Source organism: Passer domesticus, chromosome 1, assembly GCF_036417665.1.
Source record: "Passer domesticus isolate bPasDom1 chromosome 1, bPasDom1.hap1, whole genome shotgun sequence".
Classification (NCBI taxonomy): Eukaryota; Metazoa; Chordata; class Aves; order Passeriformes; family Passeridae; genus Passer; species Passer domesticus.
In genome coordinates, this window is record NC_087474.1 from 135,574,052 (window position 1) to 135,594,460 (window position 20,409).

General features: G+C 38.1%; 1 protein-coding gene across 3 annotated transcripts in view; it reads right to left on the reverse strand.

Moving 5' to 3' along the window:
• Positions 1–16,018, reverse strand: part of MMP16 (matrix metallopeptidase 16) — a 172,131-nt gene extending 156,113 nt beyond the window's left edge. Inside the window, exon 1 of one of the 3 annotated variants that reach the window (XM_064390962.1) lies at positions 15,563–16,018. In XM_064390962.1, coding sequence (XP_064247032.1) covers positions 15,563–15,570 — 8 coding nt within the window. In that variant the 5' untranslated portion in view covers positions 15,571–16,018. The remainder of the gene's footprint in view (positions 1–15,562) is intronic. The other 2 variants (XM_064390938.1, XM_064390954.1) reach the window with 2 other exon arrangements.
• Positions 16,019–20,409: the final 4,391 nt, after the last annotated feature.

The following is a 20,409-nucleotide window of genomic DNA, read 5'->3' on the forward strand; positions in this document are numbered from 1 at the left end:
CTTTTCTGACATATTACAGTCTATTTCTCTTTATCTTTTTGAAATTCCTTTCTACCCAATAAATGTTTTCTTATTTGTAGGACAGAAATGGGTTGGCTGACTTTATAAATATATATAGTTAAAATAATGTTAAATTCCCCATCTGCGTTCTTGAACAAGTAGAATCCCTACTGGCAATGTTTTCCAGAGGCCATCCTCTCACTTTGAACTCCTGATTCATGACATCAATCAGTATGGTAATTTTGAAGTTTCAGTTTATTTTGTTAGCAGTCAACAGTCTATAGTGTTGTGTCATCCCCCCTTCAACCAATATTCATTGAGTATGTATCAATCAATGCATTTTTCTCATGAAAGTATTACCTAAGCAGACAGCTACTAAGCAGTCCTGTCTTGTTAAATTTCATATATCTCAATCAGAGTGAAATAAAATAAAACAGCAAAATAAAAAGGACCAGACTAAACAAGAGAATAGAGAATTTATATTATCTAAATATTATCCTAAAAACTTCATTTGTATTATTTAAATACTAGTATCTAAATAAAACTCCTTAGATCAAAAATTAATGTTAGTTTACGACTAAAAGTACATGTCACTACTGATACTGGGACTTTGATATGATGCTTTTGAAGGTCTAATCCTAAAGCTCTGCGACACTGGTCCTACCTCACTTACAACCCTATTTTTGTCTCTCATAGATGCTACAAAATACCAAATCAAGAGTACAAAGTCACACAATTTAAAAGCAGTAAAATCTGTGTTTTCCAGTTCCTACTGGAGAAGTTGCAACACCTATAAAAATAAAAGCTAAATTTCAGAACTACCCAGTCCCTGCAGCTACAAAAAATTAGCATCTAAGTCCTAAAATCAAACAGGCATCTCCTGCCATAGTGATGCACAAGGTCAGCCAGTTAGCTACTGTTAAACAGTTTAAGAGTGTCATGCAAATTGTGTAATGTTAACAGTCATCATATAATGAAAAACAGTGTTTGTCAGCAGTTAGAAGTACTTTGACCTTATGAAGTGGCAGGTTTTAACAGGAGCAAAAATAGCAGCAAATACAATTTTGAAGACAATCAAAACTGAAAAGAGGCATGAAGAAAGCAGTGTGGCTAGTGTTAGACAGCTTTCATGTTAAACTGTTGGAAAGTTTCTTGAAGATTTGGCTTACTGCATAAAATTAAAATATTCTGTTTCTTCTTTAACTGTGAATTTCTCATTCTTGTTTCAAAAAGAAAAAAACAAAAAGAAGTGAACCTAAGAGCTCAAAAAGAAGACAAATACTCTAAAAGCCTTTTTTATGATTTTCAAAAAAGTATGGTTGATTCTGTGGGCATTATTTACAATTTTCAACACTGAATTAAACGTTGTTGGAAAAAAGACACTTTCACACACGGTGACTGAAAAGTGTAAATGACAAAAAGCAATGAAGCAGAAAACTGTATTGATGCAATGTAGCCCACATTTTTGGTCTAATATAATAGTTACAGGGTTCTTAAGGTAGATACACTAATGCAGAAGAATAAACATTACAGTCAATGGCTGTCAGTAAAGCTATCAGCCTCTCTGAAGGAGGAAATTACTGTTAGACAGAGTACAGAACAAGGAAGGAATCCAGTCCATTACTGCTGATGAGTAAGGTTATACATTGGTAAGCCCCCACATGAAATAGTTAGATCCCATCTCAAGTTAACTTTTTTCTTCTCTGAATGACCTCACTACTGTTCTTCTCAAAACGTGCTTCAAGAATAACACCCCTCTAATGATTTGAAACTTTCTTCTAACTACAAGATTTAGCTTATGTGTAGATAGTGCATCTCCATTTCTTTTTGTACTAATTTCATCCCTTATATATAGGTTAAGCCTATGGATTTTTACACCAATAATTATCTTAAATATTTAATAAACATTCATATTAAATGTATAATATATTTATATAGATTCCCAACCAGGAGAAGGGAAGGCTTCAGGGACCTCCTAGCAGCATTCTGATACATAAAGGGGCCTACAAGAAATCTGGAGAGGGGCTTTTGAGAAAAGTATGTAGTGACAGGACAAAGACTTGAAAATGAAAGAGGGTAGGTTTAGACTAGATGTCAGCAAGAAATTTTTCACTGTGGTGAAAAATGGTAATGAGAGACTGGCATAGGCTGCTGAGAGAAGTTGTGGATGCCCCATTCCTGAAACCTCCCAAGGCCAGGTTGGATGATTTTGAGCAGCCTGGTTTAGTGGAAGGTATCCCTCTATGCTCATGGCAGGCAGGGATAGAACTAGATAATCTTAAAAGTCCACTCCAACTCAAATCATTCCATGATTCTATGATACACATAATTTTAATTTACTAAGGTAAAATGTTTAGTAATTCAGTGCTTTTAAAATAGCTTGGAGTAAAACCTTGGATGCAATTAAATTAATGGCACATTCTCAACAATTCCATGAAGTTAGAGTCTCATCTAAGTTTCCCAGTGAAGACCAGGTATTTTACCAGGCTACTAAGTACACAAGTAAACAAGTAACAGTTACAAAAAAGAAAATCAATTTAATATGAGTGGATTCTCTTTCTTCTTCCTGTCTCTAGTTTCTTCTTATCACTGAAATATAGGTAGTATATGAGCTCCAAGAAAACAAGAGAAAAATGAAGGAAAATTATATTCTCCATTTCTGTATAACTTTGAAGGCTCTTGACTTCTTTCAACAACTCTATGAATTCTTTTTTTTTTCAAATTTTAAAAAGTAACTACTTTTTCTTTTCATTAGTTACTATTACACAATTTTCAATCACATTTAGCTATTTGATTTCTAAAAACAAGTTAAAATCTATAAAAACCTCAGACCACAGGACATTTAAAGTTAAAAGTCTTTTTTTCCTTTTCTAGCTATCAGGATAAAGCTAACAGGCATGATGAACTTCTCCATTGTATTACTGGAGACAGGACATGAGAAAAGCAGTAATCGCTTTAGGCTGCCCTGTCTGTTATCACTCGTAACTTTTACAAAACATCACAGAATGTATTGTTCCAACATTTTAAAAGCTTAGATTCACCTTAAGAATAATTTCCTCTGCAGCAGAAAATTAAGATAAGGAAGCGAATATTCATAAAGACATTAAAATCCCCCAACTTTTAATGAAACAGAATTTTTATTTTGAGCAAAGTTAGAGAAAGAATATACTTCTATATAATCCAAAACTTTTGGTCCAAATTAAATTGACATCACCTCCCCAGTAAGATCTTGTATGAAGAAAAATTCTCTAATATCCTAGTGGAAATGGCATCTAAGCAGCTAGTCTATGAAGAACAATGATTATATCTTTATCTGACTGCTGGGAAAAAAACTAAATTTTCTCAACAGTCAGAAAAAATGATGGAATTATTCACAAAGGATCTACAATACTGTCTTATCTCTAAATGAGCCTGTGAATGCAAAACAAGAGAAGAGCTATATATTACAAAGGAAGCTCTTCTGGATTAGAAGATTGCAGATATGTCACTCTTTCTTCACAAATGCAGACTTAAAAATCCTCAGCAGATCTGGTCTCTCTCTAATTACATGATATCAGAAAGCTCATTTAAATAGTGTATCAGGTAGCATACTCAAGTAATTCAAATTTTGGATTTAAAAATTAAATAAATAAGGAAATTTATAAATACAATCTGGTCAGTTACACCCTTAATCTGACACAGCTAAAATTACCGTATTGAAGACCTAAAGCAAGTAGTATAAAGAAATCAATGAAATTACATACCTGCCTGTGATGAGATCTAAATTCTGGTATTAATATAGAAATGTAAATTTTTGTTGACTTAATCTGCATTTTGCTTTACATAACAAAAGTACTTGAAAACAAGATAATTATTCTTGAAGGCCAAGGGCTCTTTGCTAAAGAAATTATTAAAATGTCTTTTTAATTTTTATCTTCTTGGGAATTGTCTATCAGGCAACAGACACGTCACAAGCTTATTCATATAAAATATATTTTCTTATTACTTACTTTTTATAAAAATGCTAAGCACTCTGTTTTCACCCCTCAAGCTGTTTAGATGTTTGTAAGTTTAGGACAGAAAGAGAGCCTTTAAAAGCATTTAAGGTGAGGCATGAAATAACACTCAGAAGCAGTAAATTTATAAAACCTGCCATAAGTGTTTGCTCTGAGTTAGGTAACATGTTTTACATGGATTTGAACAGGCTCAGGCCCAATCTCATTACAGCTGAAGGCAAAACTGTCTTGTTACAGTACAGAAATGTGTTCTTTAAATCCCTAACTAAATACTTAGAATACCTGAGATCCAAAGATGTGAGGTAGTGTTATACTTTTACACTAAGGGATGAATATATTTAATAGTGTGCAGAGCATCAAAGTGACAGGGTAAAAATTGTAGTGACATAAGGATGGAGTTCTATTCCTGGTTTTGTCAGGAGTACAGGTGCCTGGTGTTATCTGAGATGAACTACATTAACCAGGGGATGGGAGATATATCACTGGCTTTTTTATCCAGCGGATAAAAAGGCCTGTGATTTTCTGGAACAGTATCTAGGGACCAAGCAAGTCAGACCACAGGGCCTAACCAGCACCAGGTCCCTACACAAATGTAATGAATCCTACCACTGCAGAGAGAAGGAATTCAACCCCAAATCATGACATTGGAATGCCACTGTCTACCCTGGGGAGCCCTATAGATATAGGTCTCATCACTCTCCAGCATAATTTAAAACTAGAAACAGGTTTTAGTTACCTAAATAGAAGTGTCTAGAGTCATATGAGCTGACTTAGAACAGAGACTGGCTTCCTATTGCTAGCCTAAAGAGGAAACTTTTGTTGGTCCCACGTTATTTCTGCCAGCCTTGTGCACATCTTGGCCAAGGGCACCTTAAGAGGAGCTCAATACCCACATGTGAGCAACTTAAATCACTTCTGGTCAATACCAACAGGAGAGCTCAGAAAAATACTTCAAGTCACTCTGAAACAGTCATAAGGTGAACAGATGATACAGGAACCTTGAGGAAAAAGATTCAGTTTCCACTTCTATCATACTTAACATGTCATCACAGCAAATCTTATTTACCTTATCCTCTCACCATTAATTTCTTAACATCCAGGGGTATGTGAGCAGTATGGCTGCCTCTCAGTGGTGCCTAATATAAAAACATTAAATGCATGGAGCAGTGCATCTTTTATTGTATGCCATAAAAATCCACAAATACTCAAATACAAAAGGAGAAGCTTTGGTATTGTGATAAAAAGGAAACAGGAATGTTTGTGGAACAATTTACTCGTTTAAGAGTACTTTCACTCAAAAACAGAACGGGTTTTAATTGTGCATTCTGTGGTATTTACAATCTGATCCAAAATTGATTTATTTGTGAAGATTTTACATTTATTTAAAATCCTTTTGAGTATGTTTGGGTAACAAAAATTATCTTACTGAAACTTTCATTCTGAAAGAGACTGTGATGCTCTCTGTCTTCAGTTATCTAATGACATCCTTCACCTAATCCTAATAGTGTTGTCTACCAAGTTTTGGTACTCATATTTTAAAATACCAAAAGAAAAACAAACAAAATATCAAAACCTAAAAAACCTTAAAAAAAACAACCACAAAAAATAAAACCAGTGTTCAAACTGTTCTAGACATGGCTTTCATCTTTTCTGCTCTGGCACTTTCTTTTGAACACATTCACTTCTAAAACGATTCTACAGATCATTAAATTGAAATGCTGTATTTATAATTTGCAATACCCCTCTACTATACTTTATGAAAAAAAGTGAAACAGTTCCAAGACAAAGTTATGACGAAGATATATTCCTGGCTCTTTTACATCTCTTTTCTTCTATTGCTCTTGATATGTATTGGAAAAGGCTGGAAACACTCTTCACTTAGTTCAATGCGCATTTGTGCAAGCTAGGTTACAAAGATGGATAAACTACAGGACCCATATGAAGACTCATGATGGAACTGGACACACAACCAGGATCTTCAGCCTCCCAGCAAAATGCCTCAGTCACTGACATCACACCCTTTCCCCTACATATTTGAAAATATATGCAATAGAGAAAAGTATAATAAAGACCTGGCATTTCATGTACAAGTAATGAAGGATAGAAGTATCAGAGCTTGACACTTCATAAGCAACAAGAAAAACCAAACACTGGAACACTGCCCTGGGTTGGTTTGAGGTTTTTTAATTATTATTTAATTTTTCTAAATACATAGAAGCAATGAGAGAAAAAAAAAAAAGCCTCACATGCCAAGACCAAAATCATGCAATACAGTTAACAATATATTTCTATTACTTCTCATAGCAATAATAATAATGCATTTTATTGCATGAAAGATAATTTCTTTCACTTGCAATTAAACACAAACCACAACACAGACAGATACAATCTGTCAATTTCTCTGCAAAGACAGTGGGTCAAAGCAATTTCCTAGCAGAGCATCACACAACCAATGTCTGAGGTAAAAATGTGACAGGATCATCACCTTCAGATCCACATGCCATACAAAAAGAAAGCAATTTCCTCTGTTGTACACTTTGTAAATATCCACCAATACATTTAAATAAAGTAACTTCCTCCCCATTGAAAGGGAGGCTTGTTTTTCTGTTTTACTATCTATGTTTCAGAGACATTGATGACTTTCTTTCTGCCTTTCAGCTGCTAATTTTCTAAGAAACTAAGTCTTCCCATTGCCAACATCTATTTCACATCTGTAAGTGAATTTGTGATTACATCCCAGCAAAAATGAACACTACCAATGAAATATAACAACTGTTTATAATATAAGGAGAAAAAAAAATACTAAAGACTAGATTTTCTAATACTAGCATTTCTTTTCCAGTCATTTATACAGCTTTGAAACCAGTTCAACTGTTTCATAAAAGAGAAAAAGCACACAACACAATCTTCAAGTATTACAAACATGTCACATGAGTGGGAAAATTTGATGAAAATTGACACACATTTGTCTTACAGCAGTTACTTTTTTCCCCCTAACTGTGCATGATATGATGAGTAATTATAAGTTAATACAATCAGAAGCTCAAAGAAGAGGGCATCAGTCACAGAGGGACATTTTTTCACATAATCATAAAATAGGTAAGGTTAGAAGGTACCACAATGGGTCATCTGGTCCAGCCTCCCTGCTCAAGCAGGGTTATGCCAGAGCACACGGCACTGGATTGTATCCAGATGGTTCCTGAATATCTCCAGTGAAGGAGACTCCATATACTGTTCCAGTGTGAGTAAAGTTCTTCCTCATATTCAGGTGGAACTTCCTGTGCTCCATTTTCTGCCCATTGCCTCTTGTCCTATTGCTCAGCACCACTGAGCAGAGCCTGGCTCCATCCTCTTGCCACCCTCTCTCCAGATACTGATAGATATTGATGGGATACCCTCTCAGTCATCTCTTCTCAAGGCTGAAAAGACCTAGATCCCTCAGCCTGTCCTTATAGGAGAGATATTCTTGTGCTGAGGAGCCCAGAACTGGATACAGCTCTCCAGATGTGGCCTCACTAGGGCTGAGTAGAGCAACAGGATCACCTCCCTCAGCCTGCTGGCAATTCTCTGTCTGGTATGCCAGGAGACATTTGTCTTGGCCACAAGGACACACTCCTGGCTCATGGACAGCTTGTTGTCCACCAGTACTCCCAGATCCTTCTTCACAGAGCTGTTTTCCAGCAGGTTACCCCCAGCCTGTACTGGTCCATGGGGTTGTTCCTTTCCAGATGCAGGACCCTGCATCCACCTTTGTTGAATTTCAGATGGTTCTTCTCTGCCCATCTCTCCAACTTGTCAGGATCCTTCTGAAGGGCTGCACAGCACTCTGGAGTATCGGCCACTCCTCCCAGCTTTGTGTTGTCAGGGAACTTGCTGAGGAGGCCTCTACCCCTTCACCCAAGTTATTGATGAAGAGTCAAACAATACTGGGCCCAGTACTGAACCCTGGGAGACACCACCAGTGACAGACCTCTAACTAGACCCTGTGCCACTGATTACAACCCTCTGGGATCTGCTGTTCAGCCAGTTCTCAAACCACCTCTCTGTCCTCTCACCCAGTCCACACTTCCTGAGTTTGCCTGGGAGGATGTTGAGCAAGACAGCTTTGAAAGCCTTGTTGAAGTTGAGGTAGACAATATCTACAGCTCTCCCCCTCATCTGTCCAGGCAGTTGTATCATCATAGAAGGCAACAAGGTTGGTCAAGCATGATTTACCCATAGTAAATCCATGCTGATGATAACATTCTCATCATCAATGTGAACAGAGATGGCCTCTTTTCCAAAGCACTGAGCCAACCAGAATAGAGGCAATCCTAGCAAGTAGTAGCAGCAGAGACATAAATCTACTTCCACCCTGGCCACACAGTGTAGATGCTCTTTTAAGATGCAGACATAAGGAATTTTTTTCAATATTCTTTACAAAGACATCTTCTACAAATACTCCATAACCCGACAGTCTCATTCCACACTGCTATTCCACACAAGGGTCAATCCTGATATGATTCATAATGAATTAATAAAGACAGCAAAATATTTTCATCCACAGCCACAAAGCAATTGTTGAATAATATACTTTATGCTTTTTTTAATGTGTAATAAAAACTGCTGTTGTTCTAGAGAGAGAAAGCATCAAGCGACTTTAATGTTCTTCTTATTGCTTCACCTGCACATCTCCTAGCACAGCAGTTTTAACTCTAGAATGTGAAATCCCTTTCCCGATGACTGGGTTCAAGCTTCAATATTTGACATTGGATTGCCTAATATTAAGCTCTGAAATCAACAGGACATAAGTTTCCTAGTACCCTGAAGCCTTGATCTTGAAATTAACAGGAGTTTCTAAACATGGCAAAAATACCTGAACAAGCCCCTAAATCAATTATGTGCTGTAATACCTCAAAAGGTATGCTAGAAACATTATTATTACAGCTGAACTCCTCAGCTGGTATAAACCAGATGTTAATAAGCAAAGAAACATTGTAACAACAGTTTTGGTTAATAAGTAAAACTACAGAAATATTTTTTTCTTTATCTGTAATTTATGTCAAATTTAATTCATCACAGAAATAAAGTGTTGCCACTTAATTGCTCTTAGTGTACAGCAAAGATGCTTACAATGAATGATGATAAGCAGGAACATGAATGAACAGTTGCCAGGCAACCAATAAATAAAGGTTCCAAATAGCATGACCTCTCTTTAAAGGATAAAGCTCTAATCATAATTATTTTTCAAATCCATTTCAGTGCCAGCTAAAATCATGTTTGCAGCACTAATCCTGGCCTTCCTCATACAGAATGAAACCAAATCTGTCATTTGACATATCACAGATAACAAATTAAACAGACTCAACCTGCTCCTTCAGATTATGGTCAACAGTGCGTTTTGAGGATGGCAAAAGGCTAGACAATAAACTGGAATCTGAAATAGGGAGCTGTGATTTAAGCAATTTAAATATGGTAATTAAAATAATTTTTAAAGTTACATTGTTTCCTAAGGATCTTCAAACAGTATCAAAACAAAATCTTCCAATGTTTAATACCATAAAATGATCATTCCATAAAGTACAAGAATGAGACAGACTTTAAAATACTAAAAACAGATGCAGTTTGAAATGCTTTAAAATCTATATAATACCACATTCTATCTTTATAAACTCTTACAACACAGTCTTGCTGAGTGAATAAGCAGAGCTGAGGTGCCTAGAGCAAGCACTGACCTTTTAGACGGATTCAAATAAAACTGACAAAGAGCAGCATAAATCTTAAACCAGTTAAAGAACACAGTATATCCACTTTGAAGAAACAATGAATGGTTATGCAGGAGTTTTACATTATGCCTTCCAAATAACGGAATGGGAAAGCTTGGGCTTGTTCAAGGTTTACTGGTAGGCCAATAAATATTGTATTTATTTTAGTAAGCTCTCATGTCAGAAAACATTAGGAATACATGTTTCTGTAGTTTTATCTTGCACTACATAGGGTGATTATATAAATCTCTTTAACCATTTTATTTCTTTTCTTTAGTAGAACTGAGATTCACTAATAGCTGTGATGCTTGAACACTAAACTGACAAAAATTTACAACAGGAAAACAAGTTGAACTACAATAATAAACAAATATGTTTTGTATCTAAGGTATAAAATACTATGTCAGCAGTGAAGCCATAAGAACAGGCACCATCCTTCCAACCTGTCTTTAAAAAAAACCAGGCAACAGAATCCATGAACATCCCTGCAATGTCAGTAGCACAAAATAGTCTCACATTTTACAGTAGAAAATGCATTCTAACAACTTAGTATTTCTTCACATGTATTTCTTTGTATCAAATGAGAGTCAGTTCATTATATAGTAGGTATTCTCCTTCTTTGATAGAAAAGCATTCTATTGCCTTCCATCTGACACATAATTTTCCACTTATTTTCCTTATCTAGATATATCTGCTCACCAGAGACCTTTATAGGAGCTTTTCTTTGTATCTGTATTTCATAAATAAGCAAACAGGAAATATACCACATTATATCTGTGTTCTCCTTGAGTAATATTTCACCCAATAATCATCTCTGTCACCTGATTCAGTAACTCCTCTCCATCTTTCTAACAACTTCAGTTTGAACTCCTTGTTCTAACTAAAGTGCAGTTCATTTCATTGATATCCTATGCAAGAGTGAGATTAAGAATTTAAGTGATTGAGCATCACACATACTGATTGTAATGTCACACAATGCAGAAGATCCTCTAAATTCCTGTTAGGACACATGGCACTATTGATACCAAAACCACATTAATTGCTTTTCCATGGTTTTCAGCTTGCATTTTAATGAACTATAAAAAAATTGTGTTGCGCCTATAAACCTCACAACCAAGATCACTAGTTCAAAAGTGTGTAAAGGTGCTTTGGAGGATTTATTCCCCTCCCAAATGTTTATTCTTTTTCAGATGCCAACTGAAAAATGAAACTGGTCTGGTTTTAAACCTAAAAGACTAAGAGCTTATGGAATCAAATGCCATGCCTTATAATTTAGCAGGAGTTGGAGGCTAATTGTGAAGTTTATTAACAATGAAAACAATGGGGTTCTCAGAAACTTATTACCATGGAGGAAACTGATGTTATTTTTCTGAAGTTTGGATTCCACTGTGTTTTGTTCTACAACATGCAATTTAACTACCCCACTTTTGAAAATGGGAGATGACTGTATTGTTTTAAAGATCTGCTCACACTAAAATAAGAGTAATTTTAAGACGTCCCCTAGGGATTCAAGTCTATACATTTAGCAATAGAAGGAGGAAAAGAGCTTAACTGCCAGCTTGAGGAGAGAGATGATGAGGCATGCTTTCTCTCTAGTGTTTCCCACGTTACAGATACAGTCAATGAAACTAGGTGCAATTCTAAAAACACTTTCGTTGACAGGGCTTAGGCAGATACTCATCTGAGTAAGAGTAAGCAGCTTTATGTTCCAGAGATCAATCATATTCTAGATGCATACTGATCCTGTCTTCTGATCAATATATTTTTGTTTCAATAACCATTTTTCCCATAACAAAATGGTAACATTTGTTTTCATTTTTTTAATATTAGATATTTAACTGTTAATTAAACATAAACATACTTATTATTATACTTATTATTCAAGTACATACAAAAGCTAATGGATGACATTAGGAGATAAATTTACAGAACAATACCAGCTCAAACAGTGCAATACTGTTTGGTTTAGGAAAGCAAATATATAGATATATATATATGTATACACACTAGATGTATATATAGATACTTGTGAAACACCAGCTATAGACACTCCCAGTAACACACAACAGAGCTATCTTTGAACTACACAAAATATTATTTCTATAGTGAGAAGCCCAGTAGGGGGAAGAAGGTAGTTTGTTGCTTTACCACTTTTTAGTAACAATTAGCCTCTATGAGTTTGATTGAGTCTTATACGTGGAATGTTCTTTTCATAACTATTATTCCATTCAATGCCATTCATTGATGGACATCTTCCCCTGCTAGTGTACAGAAATAGTTGAAAATAGCAGCAAAACTCAACATTGATGACATAGTCTTTCACTAATATACTTAATGAAGTTACTGTTTTGGACCAATAGTTCAGCTCTAGAAGAGGGAGCTAAGAGTGTAGTCCTTAGTTTTTGTCATGATGTCAGAAACAAAGCCTCACAAAAATCCAACTGATAATCAATGAACTTTGAAAATTCATTTCCTTCATATACGACTAAGTGATTCCTAAATTTCATCATATTTCTTAACCTATCAATTATAAACATCTCTCATGAAGCTTTAGCACAAAACTCTCACCAATACAGAGTGCAAGCGTGCCCCTCTCATGTACCATACTCCATGATCTGCAACCTATGTTATTACATGAAATACTGTGTACATGAATACATTTCAGGATAGACAGATGAATTCAGCTATCATTGGAAGCTTGAGGAATTCCTCCATTCAGCTGTTTGGCTTAAAGAAATTTTACGGAGAGACAGCCAAATTACAAGGAACAGAAATGTTCATACAAGCTTGTAAATTTCAGCTTTGTGTTTTACTTTTAAAAGGAAACATTATTATTTAATGTCTTTGAGCTACAGTAGTATCTCTTAAGAACTGCCCTGACTCACATCACTGAAACAAACAAACCAAAAAATACAACAAGACTGCACAGACTGCACAGATTTTACTTATCAGTCTGGGAAGTGGATCAAACAGGACAGAACAAGAGGAAATAAATCATCTTCATCTTTTATAATGTTCAACAGGTATTATCTGTATTTTATTTAAAGACAAAAAAGAATGAAAAGTAAATCTGCTTTCCAACCATCCTAAGCATTTTTTTCAGTGACATTTCATTTAATTACATGTACACTACTACTTTCCTGAAGCCTACTTTGCATATTCATTCTTATTGTCATAAGAAATCTTTGTTACATTTTCACAATTTACTCTGAAGTACAGCTGCTTTATGCACTTGTGCTGACACGCAGAGTTTTACAGCACAATACATACTTGCTGTTGCCAAGTCCTTTGCCTCAAATTTCCCATGCTTTTAGCCTTTGCTGTTCCCAGCAAAAAGAAAATTGAATTTTCAGCACTATCCAAACAACGTGAACACAGCAATGGCTGTTCAGGGGCAAATGTGAAGTTCATTTAGGCCAGGACCATGCCATTAGCAATGGTCAAAGGCAGTGACCTAGGAAAAAACCCCACATTAGGACAACTCTCAAATAATACAGCAATCTCCTGGAACACACTTCTGGCTCGCAGCAATGTGTGGCTCAAAGCCTTAAATGTGAAATGACTGGAAGCATTGGTATATGATAACACTCTTCGTTTTCAGCAGGGTTGGAAAGAAGAGCAGAAGATGGCATACTTCAAAAACGAAGGAAATTTCAAAAGGAAATATGTGCCCTCATCACACATACATGCCACTTCATTCTATCCAACAGTGTTTCTTGCTGCTGATATCGCCTTTACCCTCAAAATGTACTGTTCTCCATATGGAAGAGGTGGCAAAAATGAAAGTGTTTCCCTTCTTTCCTCAGAAAACCTCCTCCTGACTGGAGCTGGCCTCCTGTTCCATTCCACTTGACTAAACCAATCTTTTTCTCTTCCCACACTAGCTCCATCTGCTGCCCGTCTCTCCAGCAGAGCCAGATGCCAGCAAAGCAGACTGCTGTGGGAGGAGAAAGTTCTGTCGCTGGAATTTCATCCCTACACTCTGCAGGGGGCCAGCCTGTGAAGCATGGGGAGGATACAGAGAGCAACTTCCTCTCTTCCACACTCCTTCCGCTGATCATCAGTAAAGAAGGCAGCTGAGGACATGAGCAGAAGGATAAAACACCAATGTGTGCTCTTAAATATGCAGTTTTAATATTCATATAGCAGAAGTCTCACAGTTGTACTCCAGACATGAGCATGGTACACACCAGTTAAATATAGGAGATGAGTCCTGCTCCAAAAGACCTTACAATCCAACAGAAGCAGTGATAAGAATCAAATGAGTGACTAGAGCACAGATGAGAAAGAAAAGAGACTCAGATTTATAATCAGGAGAGATTTTAATGGTGGAGTAAAAAGACAATACTTTCTGGAGAGATGGAAGTCAAAGAAAGAATCAATGGATGAGTGTTGTTAAGCTGAGATAATTGCAAAGGAAACTGCCTGTAGAGAAGGAAAGAGTAGGATGAAAACAGACATAGGAAAAGAAAATGTGGGTTCTTTATACACTTGATGTGATCTTGCATGAAACGGAAAGACATACAGGTAAGAACTTTAGATAAACAGTCTAGTAACAGAGGAGGATCTGCATGAGCAATCTTGTCAGAGAAAGGAGCAAGAATGTGTGTCACTGAGTGAGAACAAGAACTCATATAAAATAAGCAAGTGTGCATATGTGTGAGACAGGGACACAGACTTCATTTTTCTGGGAGAAAGAATCATGGGAACCCAGGAGACTATAGAGAGTATAAAACAAAATATGCTGGTGTATGGGTGCAGCAGAAAGTTTTGAGTGGTGTTGGCAGGACAGAAGAAAATGAAGGAACAGAGCAACCTAACAGAACATCAGAATTATGTATAAGAATCTGAAAGAGCACATATGACTTACAGAGACATAGCAAGAAAAATCAATAAGTTGAATTGACAAGGAAAAGAAGGAAATAGACACATCACATTGCAGCAGAGTAAGGGATCACAGCAGAACAAATGGAGTGACAGGATGGAGAAAAAGGACGAAAGAACATATGCAAAGATGATAAAAGTCAGTAAAGAAGCATTAGATAAGTGAAAGCACTATGTAAAAACTCCTAATGGGAAAACTGGGTGTGTAGACAAAGGTGACTGGAAATGGATGGTCACTGTCAGTGTAAACTCTTAGGGTTTGCCCCATCTTGGTATCCCCACATTTTAATCTTCATTGTCTCTTGGAAAAATGCTATTTCCTTGTCCTCCACACCCCCTAACTTCCGAGCTGTAGTTGCACCTTTATGCCATTTGTTTCACTAATTCTAGTGGCAACTCTTTTTCTTCCGTCTACATGGGAAAAAGATCTTATTTTTTTCAGATACTCTACCACAAAAAAACCGTGCCAAAAATACCAAGTTTCCTTCCTCCTGTCCCCATAACGCCCTTTCATTCATTCTTCTTAGGAAAAAACCCAACCCAAACCAAAAAGGCTGGGAAACCTCAGCAATACGGTGTTGTCTTAAGTCCAAGACATTCAGCAAACCTTTCCTGAGCTGCATGTACATTCTGCGCCCCAGGTCTCCTCCGTGCCCGGGTGAGGTTTCCCGTCTCCCGCGGGCTGCGCTCCAGCGCCCGGCATCGCGCTGCCGGGATAACGGGATCTCCGGCTGAAACGCATCCATCAGGCGGGGCAGCGCGGGGAGGGGAGCGAGCTACCGGCTGCTGGAAGGAAAGCCTACACAGACGTATGCCCTGGCTGCTGGAAGACATGGCTGGCTGGCTATCTGATTTGATTTGAGGGACATAAAAAAAGGGAAGCGAGGAAAGGGAGAGGGGGAAGCACACACGCTCGCACACGCATCCGGCTGATCTTACCTCCACATTGAAATACTGCTCCGCTTTGCACACTGTAGCACATAAAATCCAAATGAAGGTTTGCAAGAAAAACACCCTGGATTGAGAAACGAAATCCAACCGGCTTCCAGTGCTGGATGCGAGTACGATCATAGTGAACTGTGCTTCAGCGGGTGGAAGACCTCTCCTTCTCTCTCTTTGCCTTAAACAAATGCACAAAACAAACCAGCCTCCCCCGTGTCGGTGAAGAGCCCGTAGCGCAGGTTCACCCACAGCCGGGGAGGAGGAGGAAGAGGAGGAGGAGGAGGAGCAGACACTTCACAGCACGGGCGGCGGCGCGGCAGGGTCAGCTCTCGCTCATCCTCACCACCAGCCCCGCAAAGAGGGAATGAATGTGGCGTCCGAGTACACTCGCTGCTCCGGCACGACTCCTCTCTGCCCAGCAGCAGCAGCCGCCTCCCCGTGTCCTCCCTCCGCTCCCGCCTCCTCCGCCTCTCCTCCTCCTCCTCTCCTGCCTCCTCCCCTTCAGCCTCCGCCTCCTGCCGGGGAAGGCGGGCCGGCGTGGCTCGGCTCGCCTCTGCTCCGTTCGGCTCGGCTTAGCTCTCTGCTGTGGCGTGGTGTTGCGTTGCCCTGCTTGGCTCGGCTCGGCTCGGCTCCCTGCCCTGCCCTGCCCTGCCTCGGCTCGCCCCCCGCCGCTCCCCTCCACTCCAGAACGTTCAGCCGAAACCTTCATGGTCCCGCCCCGTAGGCGGCCTAAAGGCGACGGCCCCACCAGGCGGCCCCGGCGCGCCAGCGCCACACGGCCGCGCTCGGCGGGCTGCGGCCCGGAGCCTCCGTGGGCGGCTGCTGGGCACCGGCGGCCCGAGAGCGGCCCGAGAGCCGCCCGCGGCCTTTCCGCGCGGTCCCGTCCCCTGGAGCCGAAGGAGTGCCGGAGCCCCCCCGGCCTGGTCACGGGAGGCGCCGGGCGCGGAGCGAGCGCCCCGAGGCACTCGCGGTGCCCGTGCCCGGGAATGCCGCGCTCCCCTGCCCGCGGTGCTGCTTGGGTGATGAAATTCTGCTTAATGCTTCCGAAAACATGGCCATACACTTAAGGGAAATCAGCGTGTGAAATACTATAGCACGGACAAACTTCATGCTGGATATTGTCGTGTTGAAAATGCCTTACGATTATGGCAGATACTACCCCTGCAGTGATTTAATAGTAAACGGGACTTTTTCTGCGGCCCTTTGATATGTCATCCAGTATAAGGAAGGTGAGGTGATCCATAACATCAGTGGACATGATATTGCTATAATGCACCTTGGGGAAAAGGGGGGAGGGGAAAAAACCTCCAAAACTCCCAAGTTTACTGAGGGAAAAAAAAATTAAAAATAAAAAAAAAAAATTAAAATGGACTTTTTTTTTTCTCGTTTAGTTATCAAGACATATGCAAAGATACTTGATCATTATATGGGGCAAACAGGAAGTAGAAGACATTCCTGATGTGAAATTTCCATAATCTGATCGTTGAGCCCAATGGCTGAAACACATGCAGACTACATGTACACAATTTTGACTGCACCTGGTAGCAGAATGTAGGAGTGTATTAGGTTGTCCATAATTTCGTATATTAAGAATAATTTTGTATATTAAGAGTTTTGTGAAGAAGTCATGATCTGCCTAATCAAAAGTAATCCTGTTTAAGCAGAATTCCTTATGTGATATACTTTTTTCATATTAAGTGCTTGATCTACAGGCATTTTCTGTCCTGATTCTTAGTGATGTGAATGATGAAATTATGAAATACAGAGCTGTCAGCAAGCTAAATGGACCTGTTGGCACTTTGGTAGCAAATGTGGGAAGTCAAATTAAATAAATGAATAATTAAGCACAAGTTAAAGAAATGTCTTGGAAGAAGCAGGAGAAAACGTGATACTGACGCATGGAAATTATATTTGGGAAGAAAAATTAAAAAGTAAAATCAAAAGGATACTGGTAAAATAACAGCACTTCAGAAAATAATCTGGGGGCTGTAATGTAAATATGAGTCAGCAATGTGTTACCATTAAAGAAAAAAAGACAGCGTCACTTTGGAATGTATTAATAGGTGTGTAGTACATCTGACAGGGCAAACCCTTTCTGCAAAGGGTTGAAGAAGCCAACTGTGTTTGGTCTCAAACTGAAGGCAGTCAGAGGAAAATTACAAAATATTAGAAGATATAGAAAGTTACAGATGGGTATAGAAGTTGGAAGAACATTTGTTTAAGAAGACAGAAATAAATGAGCTCTTTATGTGTAAGTGTTGCTGTGAAAAGGACAAAAATACTTAATTCTTTCTGGGAAAAAAACCCCAATGATCTAAATTATTCGTAAAGTTCAGATTCAATGTTCAGAACTTTCTAAAATGTTATGGTTATATACTGAAATATATATGTTTTTATATATACTGGAACAATAGAGTCCCAAGTTTAGCATTTGGGACAAGATACCTACCTTGTGGAAGTGTGGAATCTCTTCCATGTGTAGGTTTGATAGGCAAGATTATTAGAGTTAACCTCTCTAATTTTAGGGACGTAATTGTATTATGAGGTCTTGTAAACCTTTTACTTCTAGCAAAAGTAATTTAGTAATTTTTTTTTATTACTGTGAATTCATCACTGTAACCGTATGAAGGAAACACTAACTTTATACAGTCCCTGTTGTTTTTCCTCTTTCCCAAAGAGCTTGTGTGTGTGTCCCCTTAGCAAACACTTGCTCTGTGCTTCCCAGTCTATTCTGTAGAGTCTGCCATTAGTATAATATCCAGAAATGGAAACAAAAATGAAAATAGGTAAGTTACTGTAACGGGAATTTCATTTGTCTGTCCTGCCAGGACTGCTGTGGCTATTTATTGTGAAAAGAGCAGGGCCATAAATACAGCTACCTCTTTTCTTTACACTCTATCCATTGGAAGAAAGAAGAAGAAAAGCAATGATATGAAGAGGATGGTGGACAACAAAGGCACATGAATATTTCTTAAGCATCTCATCTTTGAGGAAGAGAGGGAAAGATCACACAGGTAGAGAGAGATTGGTAAAGAAAGAGAGTAGCAATGTATGAATAGGAGTACCAAGGGAGAGACAAGGCGTATGAAGGACAGAGAAGATATTTGAAGTGAAAGATACCATTCAGGAATGCTTGTGTGAGTGAAGAAATGCCAGCAATGGTGGGAAAAGGCTTTGAATATTTATGAGTAAGCTGCGGGCAGAAATACACAAAAGGACGGTCAGACCCTCATGAGACATGTAAGAAGGAAAGAGAAAATAGAAAAGAATTTAAATCTCCATACTGAGCACTGTTTTTACTTATATATGTATGGGATTATGATCGAGATTAAAGAAAGGACAAAAAAAGCAACAAAGATGAAAGGTAAGTAAACAAGTAAAGAAGGAAGAAAGCAGAATAATGAAATAGGAAAAAAAATGGGAAGTGTTTGTTAAAGTGCTTGTGTGATTTAAGTCATGTACTTTATAAGCATCTTACAGATTTTTATCAAATGCCCTTATGATTTTTATATTCTTGCCTATGGCAGTTACCAGCAGTAATTAATAAGCAGTGAGCTGGTTTGTAGGGAAGCAAAATCTAAAAAGAGAAAGTTTTAGTTCTAAATACTTTTAGCCTTTCAAAAAGGCAGGAAGAGATCTGTCTCTCTACTGTATTACCAGTCAGCCCATATACCATCAGAGTTTCTTAGACTCTAGAACGTATCTTTTATGGATGACTGTAGTCACAGATTTTCAATAAACACATACCAGAATCTGATACAGACATGATGCATTCTCATGTCCAGCTTGGAACACAAGGCAAAAATATTTCCCTGTTCTGTTTACCAATTATGAATAGAAATTAATATAATAAATAATTTTTAAAAATACTACATGTTGTCCTTTCTGTGCTTTGTGTTGCTTAGCTGCAGATAGTACCAGCTGGAACTTTTAAAAAAGAGAGCTTCATTACAAGATATAACAAACTGCAAAGAGTGAAGGTAGATATCACATATTTCACACTGTTATATTTAGTTGTGGTTTGCAAAAGATTTTTTAAACACCTTGCCTTTTATTCATGGAAAGAGATTTTCATAGATGTGCCCATATGAATTCTATTTGACCGTTTGAAAGGTCCTACAGGATGTGAAGGCAATCAGCGAGTTCAACAGCATAGGAGGGATTATTGCGTTGAATATATATTCCTGTCAGGATCACTTTCATATTGCCTGTGTTCAGGTATCCATTTACCCAAGGTCCACTGTAGGTATAAGGTTATCCTGTCCGGAAGTACGGCTGACTTACACTGTCAGTGCACTTTACTTTGTTTTACAGTAAAGTGCACTGACAGTGCAGTTTACAACTCTATTGATGGCTTTATAAAAAATCTAAGTAGAGATAACAAGAAATGACTGTGTAAAATCTCGCACGTAGTTGTAGAATCACAAGGAAAATGCTTAGAGTCATAAAAATCAGTAATATTTCCGAATATTTTGTGTGATTGGGATTTTTGAAAAAGAGCCAGTGAAGTCAGAGAGGAAGAAAATCTGAAAGTGTAAGGTTTTCTTTTAAAATAAAGTTTTAAATTTAACTTCTAATTCACATAATCATAATAACATAGAAAAAATTTGATTCAATGAGACCTTTATAAGTCATGTCCAACTCTGTACAAAGCAGAGGGAACTCAGGTTACTCTGGTTCTTCCTCAGGGAGTTATGAATCAAGTTAGTCCAACTGAAGCATCATTTCCTCATCTGTGATGTGAGTTCTCTGTCTCAGGGAGCTGTTTTGAGGGTAAAATCTCTTCTGTGAGGCATTTGTTAGGCTTTCAGTTATTTTGGTCTCTGTAGAGACAACACCCATTT